The sequence below is a fragment of the Vipera berus genome (assembly GCF_964194415.1).
Source record: "Vipera berus genome assembly, chromosome: Z".
Classification (NCBI taxonomy): Eukaryota; Metazoa; Chordata; class Lepidosauria; order Squamata; family Viperidae; genus Vipera; species Vipera berus.
In genome coordinates, this window is record NC_138205.1 from 68,350,268 (window position 1) to 68,370,936 (window position 20,669).

At 35.5% G+C, this 20,669-nt stretch overlaps 1 protein-coding gene across 1 annotated transcript in view; it reads left to right on the top strand.

Annotated features, from left to right (window-relative positions):
* The window catches only part of EGFR (epidermal growth factor receptor), a 220,649-nt gene extending 200,190 nt beyond the window's left edge, over window positions 1-20,459 (top strand). The window contains exons 22-28 of the mRNA XM_081342924.1: window positions 404-479; window positions 1,935-2,081; window positions 3,263-3,360; window positions 4,613-4,780; window positions 5,183-5,230; window positions 7,304-7,406; window positions 14,599-20,459. Coding sequence (XP_081199050.1) covers window positions 404-479; window positions 1,935-2,081; window positions 3,263-3,360; window positions 4,613-4,780; window positions 5,183-5,230; window positions 7,304-7,406; window positions 14,599-14,975 — 1,017 coding nt within the window. The 3' untranslated portion in view covers window positions 14,976-20,459. The remainder of the gene's footprint in view (window positions 1-403; window positions 480-1,934; window positions 2,082-3,262; window positions 3,361-4,612; window positions 4,781-5,182; window positions 5,231-7,303; window positions 7,407-14,598) is intronic.
* The last annotated feature ends 210 nt before the right edge of the window (window positions 20,460-20,669 follow it).

Consider the following 20,669-nt stretch of genomic DNA (forward strand, 5'->3'; position numbering starts at 1 on the left):
AATTTTAAATTGAGAAATATGCCATCATCTGTAACCATCTCTACCAAACAATTTTATAATTCTCAATTGTAGAGCTATTTATTTATAAATAATTCATGGCTGTCACTCAGCTCACACCTAGGTGACAGCAGGTGGCTTATAAAATTCACATCATAAAAAGACCACTTCTTCCCCTACATTTAGTAAAAATATATGAGCATTTTGCTGGCAATGCTTCTTTCAACTTTTCATATTTTGAGCAGTAGTTCTAGGTTATATACATAACATACCTATCATGAGTGGCTGGCTAGCTGCAATGATATATATAAAACAACATTTTGCAAGCATTAGCACATATTGTCATACTTTTTAAAGTAATAAACTTTGATTCTCATCTGCTTGCAACGGTTCCAACTCTTTCTAGGTTCCAATTAAATGGATGGCTTTGGAGTCAATTTTGCATCGCATTTATACACACCAGAGTGATGTTTGGAGTTTTGGTAAGTGTAAAAACATGTGGGCTGATTCTGAATTGGTCACTGAGCTGATTTGCAAGCTTTGCTCTATAACAATTCTTCTTGAAGAGACAGAGGGATAATGTTATGGAATTGCTTCTCTCCAAAGAGCCCTTGATGCGCAATATTAATATAACAGATAGTTTTTAATGGAAGCAAAATTTGGATCATTTTGTCAAACTTCTATAGTTTAGTATGTGTGGAGGGAGATAGTGGTTTGGGTTAGTTTATATTATTATATTATTTTATTGTATTGTATTGTATTATTTTATTTGGCATAAAGAAATATTCAGTTATGTAGTTTTTTAGAATATTCCCCATGCATAGATATATCATGTGAAGGAGAACAAAGTCTCACTATGTTTGTTGAAGCTATTTGGAGTAGGCTGTAAATAACATGCAAACCAGAATAAGCCACTGAGACTCTAAAATATGCCAGGAGAAAAAGCAAGTTCACGGTTGGTCAACAATCATGGTTTTGTTATATATCTCTCTAAGCAAAAGCACAAATAGTATAAAGTAGTAAGATGAAACTATGGATCTTCCCAGATATCTGTATTTTTTCAAAAGAAATATGGCAGGGAGCTGATTTTTGTCTGATTGAAAGTCATGTGTGCAATCATTAAAATGTTGGACTGGAATCCAGGTTTAACTCCCAATCCAAATATACTGCTCAGTGAGTGACCTATCAGTTGAAACGTGGATGACAAGTTCAATGATCAGATAAATAAATACTACAGAAAATACAGACTTAACAGTCTGAAATTGTGTTGCTCAGTGAAGCAAATCCTATACACCATTAGCTTTTCAATAATGTTTATATGGCTATTTCCCTCCAAAGTTCCTCATTATTGAAAGTCTAGGACTGTTGTTTCTTTCAGCCCATCATATTGCTAGTAATCATCTCTAGCCTCTATCATTTCCAGCCTATATCAGCAGCCTATATCATAAATTGCATATATTACAAAAAGAAAAAGAATTAGGCTGCATGTGCCAGTTCAAAATACTGCTATTTCTTCATTAAATTTAAATTAAAATCCTACCACAGTTCAAAAATTGTGTTAACACAGTTTTTGGAAAAAAATAAGACAAAATTATTTTTGTCTAAGACAGTAATTATTCTACTAAATTTACCAAAAAAAGAATGTATTGGATACAGAAATAAAGTGATACTTTAAAGAATATGAATAATGTTGAAAGCAGTTTTTACTTTTGTGAAATATAACGTTAGAAAATAATTTCATTCTTTGTAAGAATATTCTTCTATGCTGATCGGAAAACAAACAAATGGTAATGAGCCCTTAGTGCCTGAAATCATTAACAATGACTCCAGCTCACTGAAACTTGTCTCTTGAGCAAATAATCAAGTTATTACATGCTATTAGTATTTGGCTTTCTAATTTTACTGGATAAGCCTTTCAACTTTCTACGGTATTTCAGGTGTCACTGTTTGGGAATTAATGACATTTGGATCTAAACCGTATGATGGTATTCCAGCCAGTGAAATTTCCTCTGTCTTGGAGAAAGGAGAACGGCTGCCTCAGCCTCCCATATGTACAATTGATGTATATATGATCATGGTCAAATGTAAGTTATTACTATCTAAAAGGCCAAATTACTTTACTTGCTTGTTTTAAATAGAGTATTCACTCTTCTATATACATCTAACATTTGAGAGTTACAGTTTTCATATTGCAAGCTTTCTTGTATAATCCTGTCTTCTGCTTGTGTAATGTACAGTTTTAGGTGGATTAATCTTATTCATATTCTTGCATATTCTCTATGTACAATGCTATCAACCTAAAGGCTAAATGCTAAGATGCTTCTTATGAACAATTGGTTATTCATTCATAAACCACATCCATTATTAAATATTTTTTCCCCAAAAAGTAGAATGAAAAGGGAAGTAATTGATTATCCGGTTGTAAAGATATATGTGTAGCGATGCAAATTTGGATTAAAACTAGAGGATCCAAATTTAAGTCCCTGTTGAAATACAATGTTCATTTACTGCTTTCAGGTGTGTTGTTACTTAATATCACAACATTGTTAATTACAATAATATAAAATCATTCTGGAGAATCCAGTGGAAAAATAGTTCAATAAGTATAATTTTAAAAAATAATATTCAGAATCTATCAAAATAAGAGAACTAAGAACTCCACTTCTGTAGCAGGAAATGCAAAATTAGCCAAAATATGAAAAGTAATACATCACTATAACATTTGTTTCTCCAGAAACCAGTGACTGAATTCTAAAAACAGAGAACCCTTCAAAAAGATTTTAAATTATTATCTCAGCTGGAAGGACACAGAAAAAGTGATCCTTCAGATTCTGAGACCAAGGACAGGCTTGATAGATAAAGAAAGTCTCTTTGAATTGTGATTGGAAATAATCTGGAAGCCAGTTTTGATCCTTTAACACTGAAGAACACATTCATGTTATTCATAAGTGGATATGAAATAACAGCTACAACCGATCAAATATGTTCAATTCACCTACTGTTCAAGATATTCCAATTTTTCCTGGTATTCACGAAAGGAAATCTAAACATTTAGTTTTGCACAAAGATTCTGAAATATGCATCAGATTTTCATTCAACACTTGTAATTTTATTATATAGATTACTTATAATGATTGTTTCAGAGTCAGTGTTATGATCCATAATTTAAAGTCTTTTTGATAATTTACCCATTTCTGTACTTTGAAGTAATTTTATGGCCATTTTCCCCATATCTTGTTTGTGTTGTTCCTGTTATCACCTTCAGGTTGGATGATTGATGCAGAGAGTCGTCCTAAATTCAGAGAGTTAATAGCAGAATTCTCCAAAATGGCTCGGGACCCACAACGCTATCTTGTCATACAGGTGCTGAGCATGAGTAACATGGTGTTCACTTTTTAAAGCAGATGGTACAATGTGCTCCAAATTTAAAAAACCTAAATGGACAAGTGGTATAAAACTGTTTTGAGATTCTTTTATTTTAAGTAGGTCAGTAAAAAACACTACAAAATAACAGTCATCTCTAAATCTAAAAGCAGAGATATAAATACCTGTTTCATTTTAAACAATGGAATGGGATAACTCGCCACAGCCATCTCGCCATGGCCAACTTGCCGTGGCCAATTCACTGCAGGACAACTCACCACGAGACAGCTTGCTATGGAACAATTCAACAATTTTATTTATTTTTTTAAAAATATTTTAATGTTTGTCATTCACATTTTATTTTGTCCCTCTTTGCCATCCTTTCTTTCATGATTCTATTTGACTATTTCTTAGATATTAGTGTAATTCTTGTCCCGCAGCAAGTTGTCCCACAATGAATTAGCCTTGGTGAGTTAACTGTGGTGAATTGGCTGTGGTGAGTTGTCATAGACCCTTTAAACAATATTTTGTATTCATTGGATTGATTCTGACTATCTAAATCAGCACTTTGTAATCCCAATTTAAACTTAAAGAATATTTTGAAAGCTATGTATTACAATGGTACACATTGATCTAAAAAGCTGCATACCAATGATGGGTTACGTATTACATTCTATCCAGATATATAATCAATACAAAGAAAATTATAATTTCAAATTTATGGAAAAGAAATTTTATTTTAAAACTAAGAATGAGAGAAAAATATTACATTTTAACCTGTTTTCACACAGAAAGAGATGTTGAATAAGCTCAGTAAATTTCCCTAAGTACCACTATAGAATGTTATTACCAAGGAAATAAGACAAAAAAACAACTTCTAGCTAGAAAATTCAGAGTTTTCTACTTTGGCTAAATATCTGAATAATGTGTGTGGAAGCAAAACATTTGAGGTGATTTCCACATCTTCTCTGGAGTCATTGTCCGAGGGTCTTCCTTCTCAGATAATGGTGACCAAATTATCTGTCACCATGGAAGCAGAATGCTGGATAAAGTGCCTTTTGTGTTTAGAGTAATTTACAGTATTTCCCAAGAATATAGAACCATTCTTCATCTCAGTCTAAATGTATATTTTATTGTTGATCAGCAAATATTTTTATTAGTGATATTTTAACTCTCAAAATGTAGTAAGGCTTAATGTTATAGTGGTATATTTAGGAGTTATTCATCCTAATTGGAATTTGTTTCTGAGTAGGGAGATGAAAGAATGCACCTGCCCAGCCCAACAGATTCCAAATTTTACCGAAGTCTAATAGAAGAAGAGGACATGGAGGATATTGTGGATGCAGATGAATATCTAATTCCCCATCAAGGATTTTTCAGCAGCCCATCAAACTCACGAACACCTCTCTTAAGCTCATTGGTATGGGACTGTTTCTAAAGTTCTTTTTGAATGATTATCCTCCAAGCAAATAAGCAACTAATCTGTTGCAGCAACATTCATAAAAAATCTTGTATCACATTTTAAGAAACACCACATTTTATTTTAATATCAGTTTCATTGAGCAGACTTTTTGCCACAATAATTTTAATCTTTAAGGTAGTCTTCTCCAATTTGGATAGCTGTGAGATATACATATAGTAGCTGTCTAAATTCCATGGGGGTGTGTGTGTCATAATTAAATATATTGGATGTTGGTCCACACACTTGGAGGTTTCCCAATTACTTCAGATTGGGGGGGGGCTTCTATGTTTAGTATGTAGTGGTCTAATACTCTTCACCTGTTAAAATGAATTCATGAAACATTTTTATCTTTTGTTTTAGAGTGCTACAAGCAATAATTCTGCAGTAACCTGCATAGATAGAAATGGGGTAAGTTTGATTAATTTGGTTGATCAATTCCATTTTAGTATTGGTATTTGTTATTTCTGTTACTTCTGCTATTCTTTAGTCCTTAAAAGGACTGTGGAGTTGTGTGTGAAGCCAGGAGATCTTCGCGGATGTCTGGCTACCAGTCCATCTGTTACTCATGTAGCACCACCTAGGAGGCACATGTGGCTTAAGGTTTGCCACGAACGCAAGTAACTTTGCCCCCCATTTTAATCGGCATATTAAAACCTGGAAAAGAAAGCAACAAGCCAGAAAACTATCACCCCATTGCTCTGTTAAGTGTTTGTTATAAACTACTTGAAAGGTTGATACTTAACAGAATTGGACAGAAAATTAACAAACAAATACCGATTAAACAGGCTGGGTTTAGATCTTATCGGAGCTGTGCCGATCAAGTCCTTAGTCTTACTAGCCACATTGAAAGCAGCTATCAGAATAAATTGAAAACATCTGTTGTATTTGTGGATGTCACAGCAGCATACGATACAGTGTGGAGGGATGGTCTATTAAGCAAATTCCTCCACGCTGTCCCTTGTAGTACCATGGGCCACCTAATAAATAACATGCTCTCAGCAAGGACCTTTCAAGTCATCATGGGCGATAAAATTAGTAAGCAAAGACATCTGCATAATGGACTCCCTCAGGGCTCTGTATTGGCCCCATCCTTATTCAACTTATATATTTCTGATATACCACCCACGCTATCAACAAAGTTCTCTTATGCTGATGACTTGGCATTAGCATATAGCCACAAGGACATCGAAGTTACAGAAGGTGTACTTACAGCCGACCTTACAACTCTGAGCACATACTTCCACCAATGGAGATTAATCCCAAGCGTAAGCAAGACAGTCACATCATGTTTCCACCTTAATAATAAACTGGCAAAAAGAGAACTCAATGTATACCTAAATAACAAATTGCTCCCATATGAGGCAACTCCAAAATATCTGGGAGTCACCTTAGACAGGACCCTGTCTTTTAAAAAAACATATTCAGAATATGGCTGCCAAGGTTAACAGCAGAAACAACATTCTGCAAAAACTATGCGGAACAACTTGGGGAGCTTCAGCTCCAACTCTTCGATGTGCAGCCCTTGGGCTTTGCTACTCTGTAGCGGAATACTGCGCACCTGTATGGATAAACAGCTCACATACAAGACTTGTTGATGTTTAACTCAACCATATGATGAGATTAATTACTGGGTGCATAAAATATACACCTATTCACCGGCTACCAGTTCTTAGCCACATACTTCCCCCACACTTACAACGACAAGAAGCTCTCATTCGGGAATATAGTAAGATCCTGCTAAACTCCTCTCTACCCATTCATGCCTATACCTCTGATCTCTTAAGATGTCGATTAAAGTCAAGAAATCCACCACTCCTCACAGCGCTTAAGCTGCTGGCCGAACATCAGAGCACTATACAAAAGTGGTTGGAAGCATGGAGTAACTATACCTCCCAAGATATTCCTGAGCATATTAATCCTAATAGTATACCTCCAGGATTTAATCTACCCCGACACATATGGGTGACATACAATAGAATTAGAATGACTCATGGGGGGGGTGCCGATTCTCTGTATAAATGGGGAAAGACACCTTCAGCACAATGTGATTGCGGGGCTCCCCGACAGACTATCCAACATATAGTGAGGGAATGCACTAATAGAAGATACCCAGGAGATTTTAAGGACTTCCTCTGCGCAACAATAGCAGCTACTGACTGGATCTCCAAACTCGACATTAAACTCTGAAATGTTATTTCTGTTTTCCTCTTAGGTTTTATAATTGCTTCTTTTTAAAAAAAATTGTTTTAACTATTCTAACTTGTAAATATGAAGTGCTTTTAATTCTGTGTGTGACCAGCCATACGCTAAATAAATGATCAATTCCAGTAACTTCTGATTTGTTTAATGGTAACTTTTTGCCATTCATTAGAATATATATATAAAACTCTTCCTGCAAGCCATTGTTTGGAATTAGAATGCCTTTTGTGTCAACAATGGAGTACTGATTCCTCTTATTAAACTGTACTTTATAATTAACAGGACCATCCAGTGAGAGAAGACAGTTTCATCCAGAGATACAGTTCAGATCCAACTGCAGTTTTCCTAGATGACAGTCTGGATGATGGCTTTCTGCCTGCTCCAGGTAAGTTGTTGTTGTTAGTTGCTAAGTCATTTCCGATCCATCATGACCCCATGGACGATGTTCCTCCAGGCCTTCCTGTCCTCTACCATCTTCTGGAATCTGTTTAAGCTCATGCCTACTGCTTCAGTGACTCCATCCAGTCACCTCATTCTCTGTCGTCCCCTTCTTCTCTTGCCCTCAATCTTTCCCAACATTAGGCTCTTCTCCAGTGAGTCCTTCCTTCTCATTAGGTAGCCAAACTATTTGAGTTTCAACTTCAGGATCTGGCTTTCTAAAGAGCAGTCAGGGTTGATCTCCTCTAGGACTGACCGGTTTGAATGCCTTGCAGTCCAAGGGACTCACAGGATTCTTCTCCAGCACCATAGTACAAAGGCCTCAATTATTTGATCTTATGGTCCAACTTTCATAGCCATACATTGCATCCAGGTAAGAACACAGACTCTTTTGAACCTTTCTGTTCCTCTCTGATAACATTAATCACAGGAAGAATAAGTTTTGGGATTTTATCCTTTGGAAAGAAACACCATTTAAAATTAGACTATCAGTTTTATTATGTCAGTAACCAAAATTCCATTTAGAAGATGATAGAAATTAAAACTAACAAAATAAAAGCAGATAAAAATAAACAATAACCAAATAATCAATGTGATTGGTTATAATGGATTTTACAAACCGTAAAACAAACTGTGGTCACATTCAAACACAGAGATGGCTAACAACTGTATCAAATAATGGAAAAATTTGCTCTGAGGGATACAAAATATAGCAATCTATTTATATAAAATGGACAATGCAAATATAAATGAATTGTATTTTCAACTGCTCCTTCACATAAGGACAGACTCTTAAAGAATAAGATATTTTCCTGAACTTTCCTTCAAGAGTGGTTGTTAGAGGTGAGTTAAAACAACCTGAAGCTAATGGCATCCTAAGTGTGGGGGTGAATATTTGCTGGTCTAAAATAGTGTGACTGGCTACTGAAAAACATATACAACTAGACCCAGCAAAATCTAATTGTCTTTCTCTATATATAATACTTTGTTTAAGGCTTGACACTGACAGTTGATGTCATTGGTAGTATGTCCTGTAAAAAACCATAATCCTACAATAATTTATTTTGCTTAAGTCAATTTAAAATTATCAGCCAAGATCAAGGAGGTATTGCCAATTTTGGGGAATTTTTAACAATATAATCCTATGCTTACCAGATGAGTGAAATTGTTGTTGTTGTTGTTAACTGCGAAGTCGTGTCCGACCCATCGCGACCCTATGGACAACATTCCTCCAGGCCTTCCTGTCCTCCACCATCTTCTGGAGTCCATTTAAGCTCACGCCTACTGCTTCAGTGACTCCATCCAGCCACCTCATTCTCTGTCGTCCCCTTCTTCTATTGCCCTCGATCTTTCCCAGCATCAGGCTCTTCTCCAGTGAGTCCTTCTTTCTCATTAGGTGGCCAAAGTATTTGAGTTTTAGCTTCAGGATCTGGCCTTCTAAAGAGCAGTCAGGGTTGATCTCCTCTAGGACTGACCGGTTTGATCGCCTTGCAGTCCAAGGGACTCGCAGGAGTCTTCTCCAGCACCATAGTTCAAAGGCCTCAATTCTTTGGCGCTCAGACTTTCTTATGGTCCAACTTTCACTGCCATACATTGCAACTGGGAAGACCATAGCCTTGACTATACGCACTTTTGTTGACAGGGTGATGTCTCTGCTTTTTAGTGTGCTGTCTAGATTTGCCATGGCTTTCCTCCCCAGGAGCAAGCGTCTTTTAATTTCTTGGCTACAGTCCCCATCTGCAGTGATCTTGGAACCCAGGAAAATAAAATCTGTCACTACCTCCATTTCTTCCCCATCTATTTGCCAGGAATTGAGAGGGCCAGATGCCATGATCTTGGTTTTCTTAATGTTAAGTTTCAACCCAAGTTTTGCACTCTCCTTCTTCACCCGCAACAAGAGGCTCTTTAGTTCTTCTTCACTTTCTGCCATTAGAGTGGTATCATCTGCGTATCTTAGGTTGTTGATATTTCTTCCGGCAATCTTAATTCCAACTTTTGATTCATCTAGCCCTGCCTTTCTCATGATGTGCTCTGCATATAAGTTAAATAGGCAGGGCGTCAGTATACAGCCTTGCCGGACTCCTTTCCCAATTTTGAACCAATCAGTGGTTCCGTGTCCAGTTCTCACTGTTGCTTCTTGACCCGCATATAGGTTTCTCAAGAGACAAATAAGATGGTCTGGTACTCCCATCTCTTTAAGAACTTGCCACAGTTTGTTATGATCCACACAATCAAAGGCTTTAGCATAGTCAATGAAGCAGAAGTAGATGTTTTTCTGGAACTCCCTAGCTTTCTCCATGATCCAGCGTATGTTGGCAATTTGATCTCTAGTTCCTCTGCCTCTTCGAAATCCTGCCTGTACTTCTGGTAGTTCTCGATCCACATACTGCTGAAGTCTAGCTTGTAGGATTTTAAGCATGACTTTACTAGCATGAGAAATGAGTGCAATGGTGCGATAGTTTGAACATTCTTTGGCACTGCCTTTCTTTAGAATTGGAATGTAAACTGATCTTTTCCAATCCTGTGGCCACTGTTGAGTTTTCCAAATTTGCTGGCAAATTGAGTGTAGCACTTTTACTGCACTGTCTTTTAAGATTTTGAATAGCTCAGCTGGAATACTGTCACCTCCACTAGCTTTGTTGTTGCTCAGCTTTTCTAAGGCCCACTTCACTTCACATTCTAGGATGTCTGGCTCGAGGTCAGTGACCACCTCATTGTGATTATCAGGGACGTTAAGCTCATTCTTGTATAGTTCTTCTGTGTAATTTTGCCACCTCTTCTTAATCTCTTCTGCCTCTGTTAGGTCCCTGCCATTTTGGTCCTTTATCATGCCCATTTTTGCATTAAACGTTCCCTTCATCTCTCCAATTTTCTTGAAAAGATCTCTGGTCCTTCCTATTCTATTGTTTTCTTCTATTTCTTTGCATTGTTCATTTAAGAAGGCATTCTTATCTCTTCTAGCTATTCTCTGGAATTCTGCATTCAGTTGGGCATATCTTTCTTTTTCTCCCTTGCCTTTCGCTTCCCTCCTTTCCTCAGCTATTTGCAAAGCTTCCTCAGACAGCCATTTTGCTTTCTTGCATTTCTTTTTCTTTGGGATGGTTTTGGTTGCTACCTGTTGTACAATGTCACGAACCTCTGTCCATAGTTCTTCAGGCACTCTGTCTATCAGATCTAATTCCTTAAATCTATTTGTCACCTCTACTGTATATTCAACAGGGATATGATTTAATTCATACCTGAGTGGCCTAGTGCTTTTCCCTACTTTCTTCAGTTTAAGCCTAAACTTTGCAAGGAGAAGCTCATGGTCTGAGCCACAGTCAGCTCCTGGTCTTGTTTTTACTGATTGTATAGAGCTTCTCCATCTTTGGCTGCAGAGCATATAGTCAATCTGATTTCTGTGTTGACCATCTGGTGATGTCCATGTGTAGAGCCGTCTCTTGGGTTGTTGAAAAAGAGTGTTTGCTATGACCATCGTATTCTCTTGACAGAATTCTATCAGCCTGTGCCCTGCTTCATTTTGCACTCCAAGGCCAAACTTGCCTGTTATTCCGGTTATCTTTTGGCTTCCTACTTTAGCATTCCAATCCCCCATGATGATAAGAACATCATTTTTTGGTGTTAGTTCTATAAGGTGCTGTAGGGTTTCATAGAACCGGTCAATTTCATCTTCTTCAGCACTGGTGGTTGGGGCATAGACTTGGACTACTGTGATATTGAATGGTTTGCCTTGGATTCGAACTGAGATCATTCTGTCATTTTGAGGATTGTATCCCAGTATTGTTGTTCCTACTCTTTTATTGACTATGAAGGCTACTCCATTTCTTCTGAGGGATTCTTGCCCACAGTAGTATACCTGATGGTCATCTGAATTAAATTCACCCATTCCTGTCCATTTTAGTTCGCTGATACCTAAGATGTCGATGTTCAGTCTTGTCATCTCTTGTTTGACCACGTCCAGCTTTCCTTGATTCATGGATCTTACATTCCAGGTTCCTATGGAGAAAAAATCTTTACAGCATCGGACTTTCCTTTCACCACCAGACACATCCACAGCTGAGCGTCCTTTCGACTTTGGCCCAGTCGCTTCATTCTTTCTGGCGCTACTAGTACTAGCCCTCTGCTCTTCCCCAGTAGCATATTGGACGCCTTCCGACCTGAGGGGCTCATCTTCCAGCGTCATATCGTTTTGCCTTTTGGTACTGTCCATAGGGTTTTCATGGCAAATATACTGGAGTGGGTTGCCATTTCCTTCTCCAGATGAGTGAAATATTATCTCTAAATATATTTAAAAAAAAATATTTGTTCTGTGAGGTGCTCATTCAATTGTCAAGCATAGAATCTAGACTGTTTATTAGTTTGGAATAATTTTTTCCCCAATGCTTCCTCTTTACAATAATCAGCCACAGTATGCAAAGCTAATTGAAACCAATTGGTACATATTAACAGTACTACACGCTCTCCATATAAAAGGACCTTAATGGAGAGGAATTTCTCTGGAATAATATCCTTTTCTACTCTCTCAGATTTTTAATTTAGAATTTTCATAAACTTTTGCATATTAACTGCAGCAAGCATCTGTCCACTGTAGAACTTTTAAATCAGTATCACATTCTAGAGCTAGAATAAAAACAAATGCAGTAAGGGCAGCATACAATCGGACATAGCTTTAACAATATTATTTTCCACTACATGTTATGTATGATTAAAGCATGATCCAAAATCTATTCATCAGCCTATGTATGAATAAAACTGACCCAATATACAAATTTGTTACAAATATCTTGGGCATAAGGTTTGCCATTTCGTGTATATTTAAAGAAGGATGCATCTGTAAAGTGGCAGGCAAATCTGAATTGCTTTTTTTATTAATAGACATTATAATAGCAAAGCTGCAATTCCTTAAAATCAGAGCAATATGATCTATGAAGGTAAATCTGACATAAATTCTGGATAGTCAGATGAATAGCATATAAATTAAATAAATAAATAAAGAGAGATACTAATACCAGCATTTATCATTCCAGATTATTAAATGTCTGTATACCACTAAAACTCTCATTCCTATAACCTTTAACTGGGCACAGTTTTTCTAGAATACTACTAAAATTCTCATACCTGGTTGAAACAATGCATGATAGGACAAACATTTTTGAACCAAGGTACCTCAGATGAACTAACTTACAGAAGGTGTCCAAAATTTGGGACCCATGACTGCAGAGAAAATGAAATGTGGGAAAGTTGTGGCTGCTTCAGTGCTGCTAAGCTATGCTACTGTCACATGATGTTCATTTGGAATATTCTGCAACAGTTTTCCAGCTATTGTCTCGATCCCTTTTTCCTCATCACCCATACCTGCCTGCTGGCCTTGGACTTTCAATTTCCTACTGGCTTTTGCACTAACTTTATCCCTGCAAGCTTACCACAAATAAAGTAAACAGAAAAGCTGGAAGAAATTTAAAGGCAAGGGGGAGGGAGGGAGGAAGATTTTCAATGCTCCTTGCCAGCTTCCTTCCTTCCCCGCCAATGGGGAAGCCAGAAGAGGTTGGAATTCAGTCCATTGCTTTTTGTCCACCCATATCAATTCTGATTCTCTGTTTAAGTAAGGAAATATCTCTAAATGATGATCCAATGGGCATGAGTTCTTTAGCGCTTATAATTTCAGCAGTGATAAATCATTGTCTGAAGATTTGACTTAATCTGTCTCCAATTTTCTTTAGACTACTGAATAAGGAGAGGAAACAAATCTATTTTGAGACGGTAACTGAATTTACCAAACAGAATCTAGTCATTTGTTCCCAGTGTTGCATTAAAATTACCAGTAAGATTATTTTAAAAAGAAAATAAGAAAATAATATGTTTCTTAAATAGATCTTTATGTTGGGTTGACAGTGTCAACTGTCTAGTTGGCATTTCCAGAAAAAGAAATTCCTGGGACATGATTTTACCAATAGTATAATATTTTACTGAAAATTGATATTGGCACAGAAGAAGCAAAACCAGCTCTGGTTTTCCTACTCAGAAGCTTACTAATTAAACAATAGGTTCCCTTGCCCCCACCCACCGGGTGTTCACATTGTCCAATAGTAATACTTCTTGTTATGGGAAAAGTTCACTTCTCCATTGAGCACCTGCATTAGTGACCTTGGTATTCTTGCAAGTTCTCAAAGACACCTCAGTTGCCTAGATAACCACCCCTCCCACCTTTGCATTCCATTTCACAATCTTGTCAAGCTATGAATAAGGAAGAAAATGTAGGTGAAAGGGTGAATCAATCTTGACAGTAGTGTTAATGTGAAAAGGTCACCTAGTCAACACTGTTACGTTATCTTTATCCCACTTCATGAAATCTTATAACACTGTTAGTCATTGTTCATGCTGTTTAGTTTTGTTTTTCAGTGTCTTTTAGACTTTTGTTTTCCTAACTACTGTCCTATCTGCTTAAGATTTTTAGTAGTAATCTCATTTTCTGCCTTCTGACCTATATAATAAATTGTCCATGTTGTACCTGGATTCCATTTGTTGATAGGCAGTTTAATATTGAAATGTTTCCTAGCCTCATAAACAATAGTCCCTGCATAAATCAGTATTGTATAGTACAGAAAGTCCAAGTTTCATATAAACACACAAGTAGAGAAAACACTAGAGAAGCAGAAAAAGAAAGTGAGAGTTCAGAAACAAAGTCATAAAATCCAAGGAAAGATCTTTACAACTAGGTAATGTATTGTGACTTTCTCAGAGTGCTATTGCTTCAGGGACTTTATCTAGATCTGTCAGGTGTAGCTGTCTCTTTGTGTTACCAAACACTGCAACAATGCTTTGTCTCTTGCTAGTCTTTCTTCAGATACCAGCATTCACAAGAGCTATGTGAAGGAGGCTCCATTGATTTGAAAGAAGATAAGCTTTACCAATGGACAAAACTAATTGCAGATTGTGGTGTTTGCAATATAAACTTGATTTTTAAAAGGCAGTAACTGCATAAGTTAGTGTGAACTTTTACTGGTCTCCAGAAGGCTGCATCGATTTAATAATTAATGAACATTGTCTCATTAATAGAAATTTGCAGTTAAATAAAGGTAACATATTGAGTCATATATATTGTTCTTAATATATGTTTTGTCTTTCTAAAACCATTTCAGAATACGTAAACCAGCAAGTGACCCCAAATGCCTCTGCTTCTATGGTACAAAATCCAGTCTACAACACTTTCTCCTTTCCCATTGATCCAAAATCTATGAATGATTCAAATCATGAAAAGCTGCATAACACAGCACTGGATAACCCAGAATATCTCAACACAAGCCTCTCGCCTTTGGCTAACACAGTTTTTGATAGCTCCTCCTACTGGGACCAGACAGCCAATCACCAAATCAATCTGGACAATCCAGACTATCAGCAAGATTTCTTGCCCAGAGACAACAAGCCTAATGGTATTGTTAAACTTCCTCCAGCTGAGAATCCAGAATACCTAAGGGTAGCAGTGCCAAAAAATGAATACATTGAAGCCTCAGCATGACCATGATAGACACTTTGTATAATCTGAGCAATACAGGCAAGGAACACAGGTGAAAGAGTTGTTTGCTATATAGAAACAGACTATGGTTAGATTAAAAATCATCATTACATTTTGGTGTACACTTTTTTGATTCATGTGTCTGTATCGTTTCAGCAAGTTTGCTTAGAACTTCATTTATTTCTGTGTTTACAAAAGATGCAACAAAGAACCAAGAAATATCAACCAAGTAATATTTTTTTAAGCTATATATTATAATCACAGTCTTTTTTTAAAATATTAACTGCTGTAATAAGCATCCACCTTAAGTCTATTTGATATCTTTTATAGGTAATTTGTGGTACTTCTTTAAAAATGCCTTTATGATAGCAAATGACAAGTTATTTATTCCATGTGGATCACAGTGAAAGGAGCACAGGGTAAGTGGAAGGACTCAAGACTCAAATCATTTTGCCAGTCTCCTTAATAGAATTACCAGCAGTTGGATTTAAAGAAAGCCTGTTCCTATGCTTTAGTCCAGCTATTTGAACACCAGCTTATTTGCTATTCTATTTGCAATGAAAATAATATTTTTTAAAAATGTGAGAATTCTGCTCAATATAACCTTTGATTACATTGGGAGAAAGAATGCCAATGTGTTTCATACAGCATATACTGCCACTACTACTGTTGGTTTCAGTTCAGGAATGTTGATAAAATCCAAAAAGTTCAGGAATGGTCATCAGGTACTCTCTTGCATATCTCTGTAACAGGTATGAGCAGCGTCGTTTTTTTGGTCTCTTGTGGTTTTATGCTTGTATCTTAGTTTCATGATCTTTAGAGGCATGAAAAATGAACTTAAATATCTGCAAATTGAAAACATTAGTTCTTGTTTTGCACATCAAACCTTCCACTTCACTGCCTTGCTGCATTTGAACACAGTATGTATATAAAATGGTAAGGAAATGCCATTTGGCTAAAATTGAATTATTACATACATCCATTACATGCACTAACGATGGATCTTGGAGAAATTTATTGCAAAAACTGAACAAAGTGTATCATGTGGCTCAACTTTCATTTATTGTTAATTTATGCGGAAATTATTAGTGGAGAAAAAATTACATCCAGGGAAAATATTTTTATACCAAAATTCAGCATTATAACTAAATATATGATAATCAGCTAATTTGCAGAAGTCTAATGAGGCATGATTCAGCAACTGCATTTAAAGAGGTAAATTAATTTATTCGTCCAAAGTATTCCACCAATGTAGGATGGTTTTCAGGCCAGCATGATCATTATATATTAAACTGATGTTCTAATACAATGCTTGTACATATTTCTATTCAGAACTTAGCCCAATGAATTCAGTACAGTTGCCTATCTAATAGGAGTATATAGGATTGCAACCTAGTAGTGTGATCTAGTATAGGCCTATTTTAAAATAAGACCTATTAAATTTAGTGGGATTTATTTCTGTGCTAGTATGCATAATACTACAGCTTGACTAAGTCTAGCTCCATTATGTAGCACTTGACTCTCCTGGTCTCTTATATCATGGGAGTAGTGGCAATGCTGTCTAATACTGTTATCCCTCTTAGTTTGAGTTTATGACTTTGATACGTGATAAGGCCACTATATAACAATTTCTATATTGTTCAAATAATGCTGAATGTAATCATTACAATCCCTACCTTTACTACAATGAAAATCATTGAGCAATAGCTATTCCTCTTTTTAGGAATACTATAAATTATGTAAATTATATAAATACATATGGAAAGTAGCCCTGAGTATAATTCAATATGTTGGGTTATGGCATTTCATATCCCAGGAAAAATAAGGTAAAAATCATCACATAGTTGAAAAAAACTAATCACACATATAAATGTATCCTCAAAAAGTTGGTGATATTCTAAATAGTTCACTATGAAGCACCAAATCATCATGAATATTCTTTACAGTGTTGTTGACTTGGCTTTGGGTAATGGAAACTAAAGACTATAGAGACTATAAATATATCTGGAAACTCTGATTTGGACAAACAAATCCAGTATTTTATTGTGAAAGTATTTGAAACATTTTCCATATTTATTGCATAGAAGGGACAAGAATTCCTTTCCAAACTTAAAGGTGCCTGCATTTATGCTGGTGATGGATGCTATCTACTTCATTGTCAAATTCTCAGCAATTCTATGAACCATCTCTCTCTCCATATTGTATGACTTCTTTTAGTGGTTTTATGATCTGGCAGTATTGGTTTTGATGGTATCTAGCAACCATGTTTTTATGGTGGCCTCATTTCCTTTTATTAATGATTCCAAACTTAACTGCCTTTTCCAGTGAGTTTGATTGTATGACATGGCCAAAATACGTAAGGCCAAATTTTATTTTTTCGGCTATATTTCTAGTTTTGTATGCTCCATATTTGCTTCTTTGTCACATTTGCTCTACAAGAAATGTGCAAGAGCCTTCTCCAACACCAAAGATTGAACAAGTCAATTTTCCTCCTGATCATTTTTTTTCATGGTCCAGCTTTTGTAGCCATAGGTAACTATGGAAAATATGATAGTGTGAACTAATTCTCATTAAGTTGCCAGAATGTATACATACTACATACATGCAATGAACTGTATATACATTTCCTGCTCTGATTTGCAGGAATTCGGTACAATTCTATATGCATGATATCAAGTAAACAAATTATTATATAGCAGGAGGTATACAGTGTAAAACCACCTTGGATTGTTACATATAATGATTTTTTCCTTTGATTCCCAAGCAAAAGATTTGTGTAAATTGCGGTTATGTATGAAGTCAGCCTAAGTGATATTTTGCATTTCTGAACAAGGATTTCATTTTGGGGACTTAGATAATAAAATAAAAACTATTATCCACCTCTTCAATGTCAGCAGTTATTAACATGCTCTAATTGTGTATGATTTATATTTCTCTGTGAGAAAATATGTTAGAAAAAGTGGGGGGGAATCTATTTGTTCTTATCAGCCATGTTTAAATTGTGTATCAACAGTGTAATCAATATATCATACTGCCAAGGAACAGCCCTGCAGATGTAGAATCTTCAGTTGCTGGTAAACATATTTCTTTCTCTTTAAGATCCATATTATTTTTTCATATTCCTTATAATATTCCACTTTTTATCTGGCATCAGACTTTTTAAATAATTCTTTTTAGAAAAAAAATTATACAGCTGCTGCACATTAAAAATACACTTCTTTGTACATGAAAAAGGATAATTGGATGTTATAACTGAGGACATTGTCAAGAAGACATTCTTGTTATAAATTCATAAATAAAAAGTTGATTATCACCGCTTTCCTAGGTTCTTATTATTAACGTAAGAGAACATTTAATTGTGATTGGGCATAACTAGACTCCTATTTTAAACAAGAGAGTGTGATGTACTTTCCTAGAGCAACATCAGTCAATGAATGGCAAAAATTGTTCGTTGCTTTTTAAGATAGGCTTCAATGGAAAGTTCAGTACTAATATGGATTCAGGGAATGGTAATAAGACAGTTATTCTTATTAGACAGTGTTAAAGAGGCTAGACTGAGACTAGGGAGACCCAGTCTATATTTAGGCGCAAAGATTTCCTGGGTAACCTTTAGCTCAACCTAATTTAAAAGTTGCTTGGAGAAAATGATACGAAGGGAATATTCTATCTGCCATATCACTCTTCCAAAGAAAAGGCAGAATATAAAGATAATTTTAAAAGTACAATATTGTACTATAAGGATAAAGGGAATTGTGTAGTTGTTTGATGAAATTTATATAATTCCAATGGAAGAAAATGTCTGTAGCTCAGGGTTGAATTGTGGAGTCCTTGATGCTCTCTGTGCTAGCAGTTGTTTTATTGCCCAGTTAGATAACATCATCAGCATTAGGCAACATCATCAGCACTGTAATGCAATATTTAGAAAAAGAAAGTCAAGTTCTGTGACCAGATTTACTAAGGGAAAATTACGTACAACATGTAGGTACATATGTGGGTAACTATTTGGTGCATAAGAATTTAATTTGCTAGCTAGGAATGGGATGCATATTCTGGCCCAGAGCTCATAAGTGTTTCACCAGGAATTAGAAACTGAATTCAAAAAAGATCCTGTGGAGTTACTGTGAGATCACTGAAATGCATTAGCTTTATGTAGATAAGAATAAAACAGGTCTATAAAGTATTTGTAGTGTTTGTTTAGCTTTCAAACCACTGACCTGCATTTCTGTTCCAAATAGACATTATACAAGAATAATAGAATGCATATCAGTAGCTTAAGCATTGTAAATACAGTCATCTACAAAAGGAGTTTGTATACCAATTAAGGCATTGTAATCCAATTGAATGTAGCAGTAGACAAATTAAGAACTAACAAATATCTGTATCTGTGTTTTAATGTTAATCTGTGTATATCAAGTGATGAAAAAGATTTATATAAGTCTTTTCCATCTTTTAATATGTGGGAATTATTGTAATATAGCATATTACATTTGTTGTGTAGTAAAGGACTGCCTTCTGGCATTATTGATACTGAAAGGTCTGCTTTTGTTTGTTTTTTTAAATTTATTTTGAAATTATGTCAACATGCAGAATGATCCAGAAATTAAGAGAATTGTTATTATTCCCCCAATGTATTAATGTAGAACCATATTCCAGTAAAATTAATGGAAATTGCTCCTTAAAATGTTGGGGTAACAATAGTATAACAGTTATTTACAGTATTGATTGACCGTTAAGATGTTTATTCCTGCTGCCCTATCCAATAATCCAGTAACCATTTACTTGACATTTATTTGAGGCAATCTGGAGAATGTTTGATTTCCAATGTGTTACTTCTGGATACATTAATATTCCAGGTATTCCAGAAGCTTATCATCACAATATTGAAAATACAATAATTCAGAGATATCAGCAGGAAGAAATTAAAAATAGAGATCATATAAAGAGATTATGTCCCAAAATTACATTGCTTGGTATTGTGTAAATAAATGTATGTCTCTCTAAATAATATTGTTTGATAAAATGCTAGCCTTTGTCTGCTTTGATTTTTACAATTCCTAAATTTCCAAGGAAAAAAATTAATTGGATCTTTTTTCTATATGCTCTGTATTGTAAATACAAAAATTCTTTTCTTCATAATCTGGGCAATGAAAGATGCTGAATTTGGAAGATAGAGACAGAGAGAGACTACTATACAGAGAGCAGAGAAAGTAAAAATAGCTTTATGAAATGACAGTAGTGTCTTGGTAATTCCCTATTAGATTAAACCTACAAAAATACATTTTATAAAACTTTTCAAAAGAAGCGCTTTGCACAAAATAAAGGGCTACTTTAATATTTTGTGTTTTTTTTCTTACAGTCCATTTTGAAAGTGGCAGTTGCATAAGCTACCAATATTTTTTAATGCAAATACTTTGTAGTCTTAAAATTTCACATTCCTTGTTTTCAAAAATGACTGTAATTTGTTTTTGAAGCATGATTTTATCTCAATAAAGCCTATGAAACAATCCTCCTTCTACTTGTTATTATTTAAAGATGTGGGTTTAAGCAATCACCTTTTAGGTAGTGGTCAGATAGCTATCTTTGCAGGACAAAAAATCTGGCAACAGGGACATCCTACTATGACAGTAAAATTATTCAGAACCAAAATTTCATTATTTTCACATAGAAGATATTGATGTCACCTTTTTCTGCTTCTGG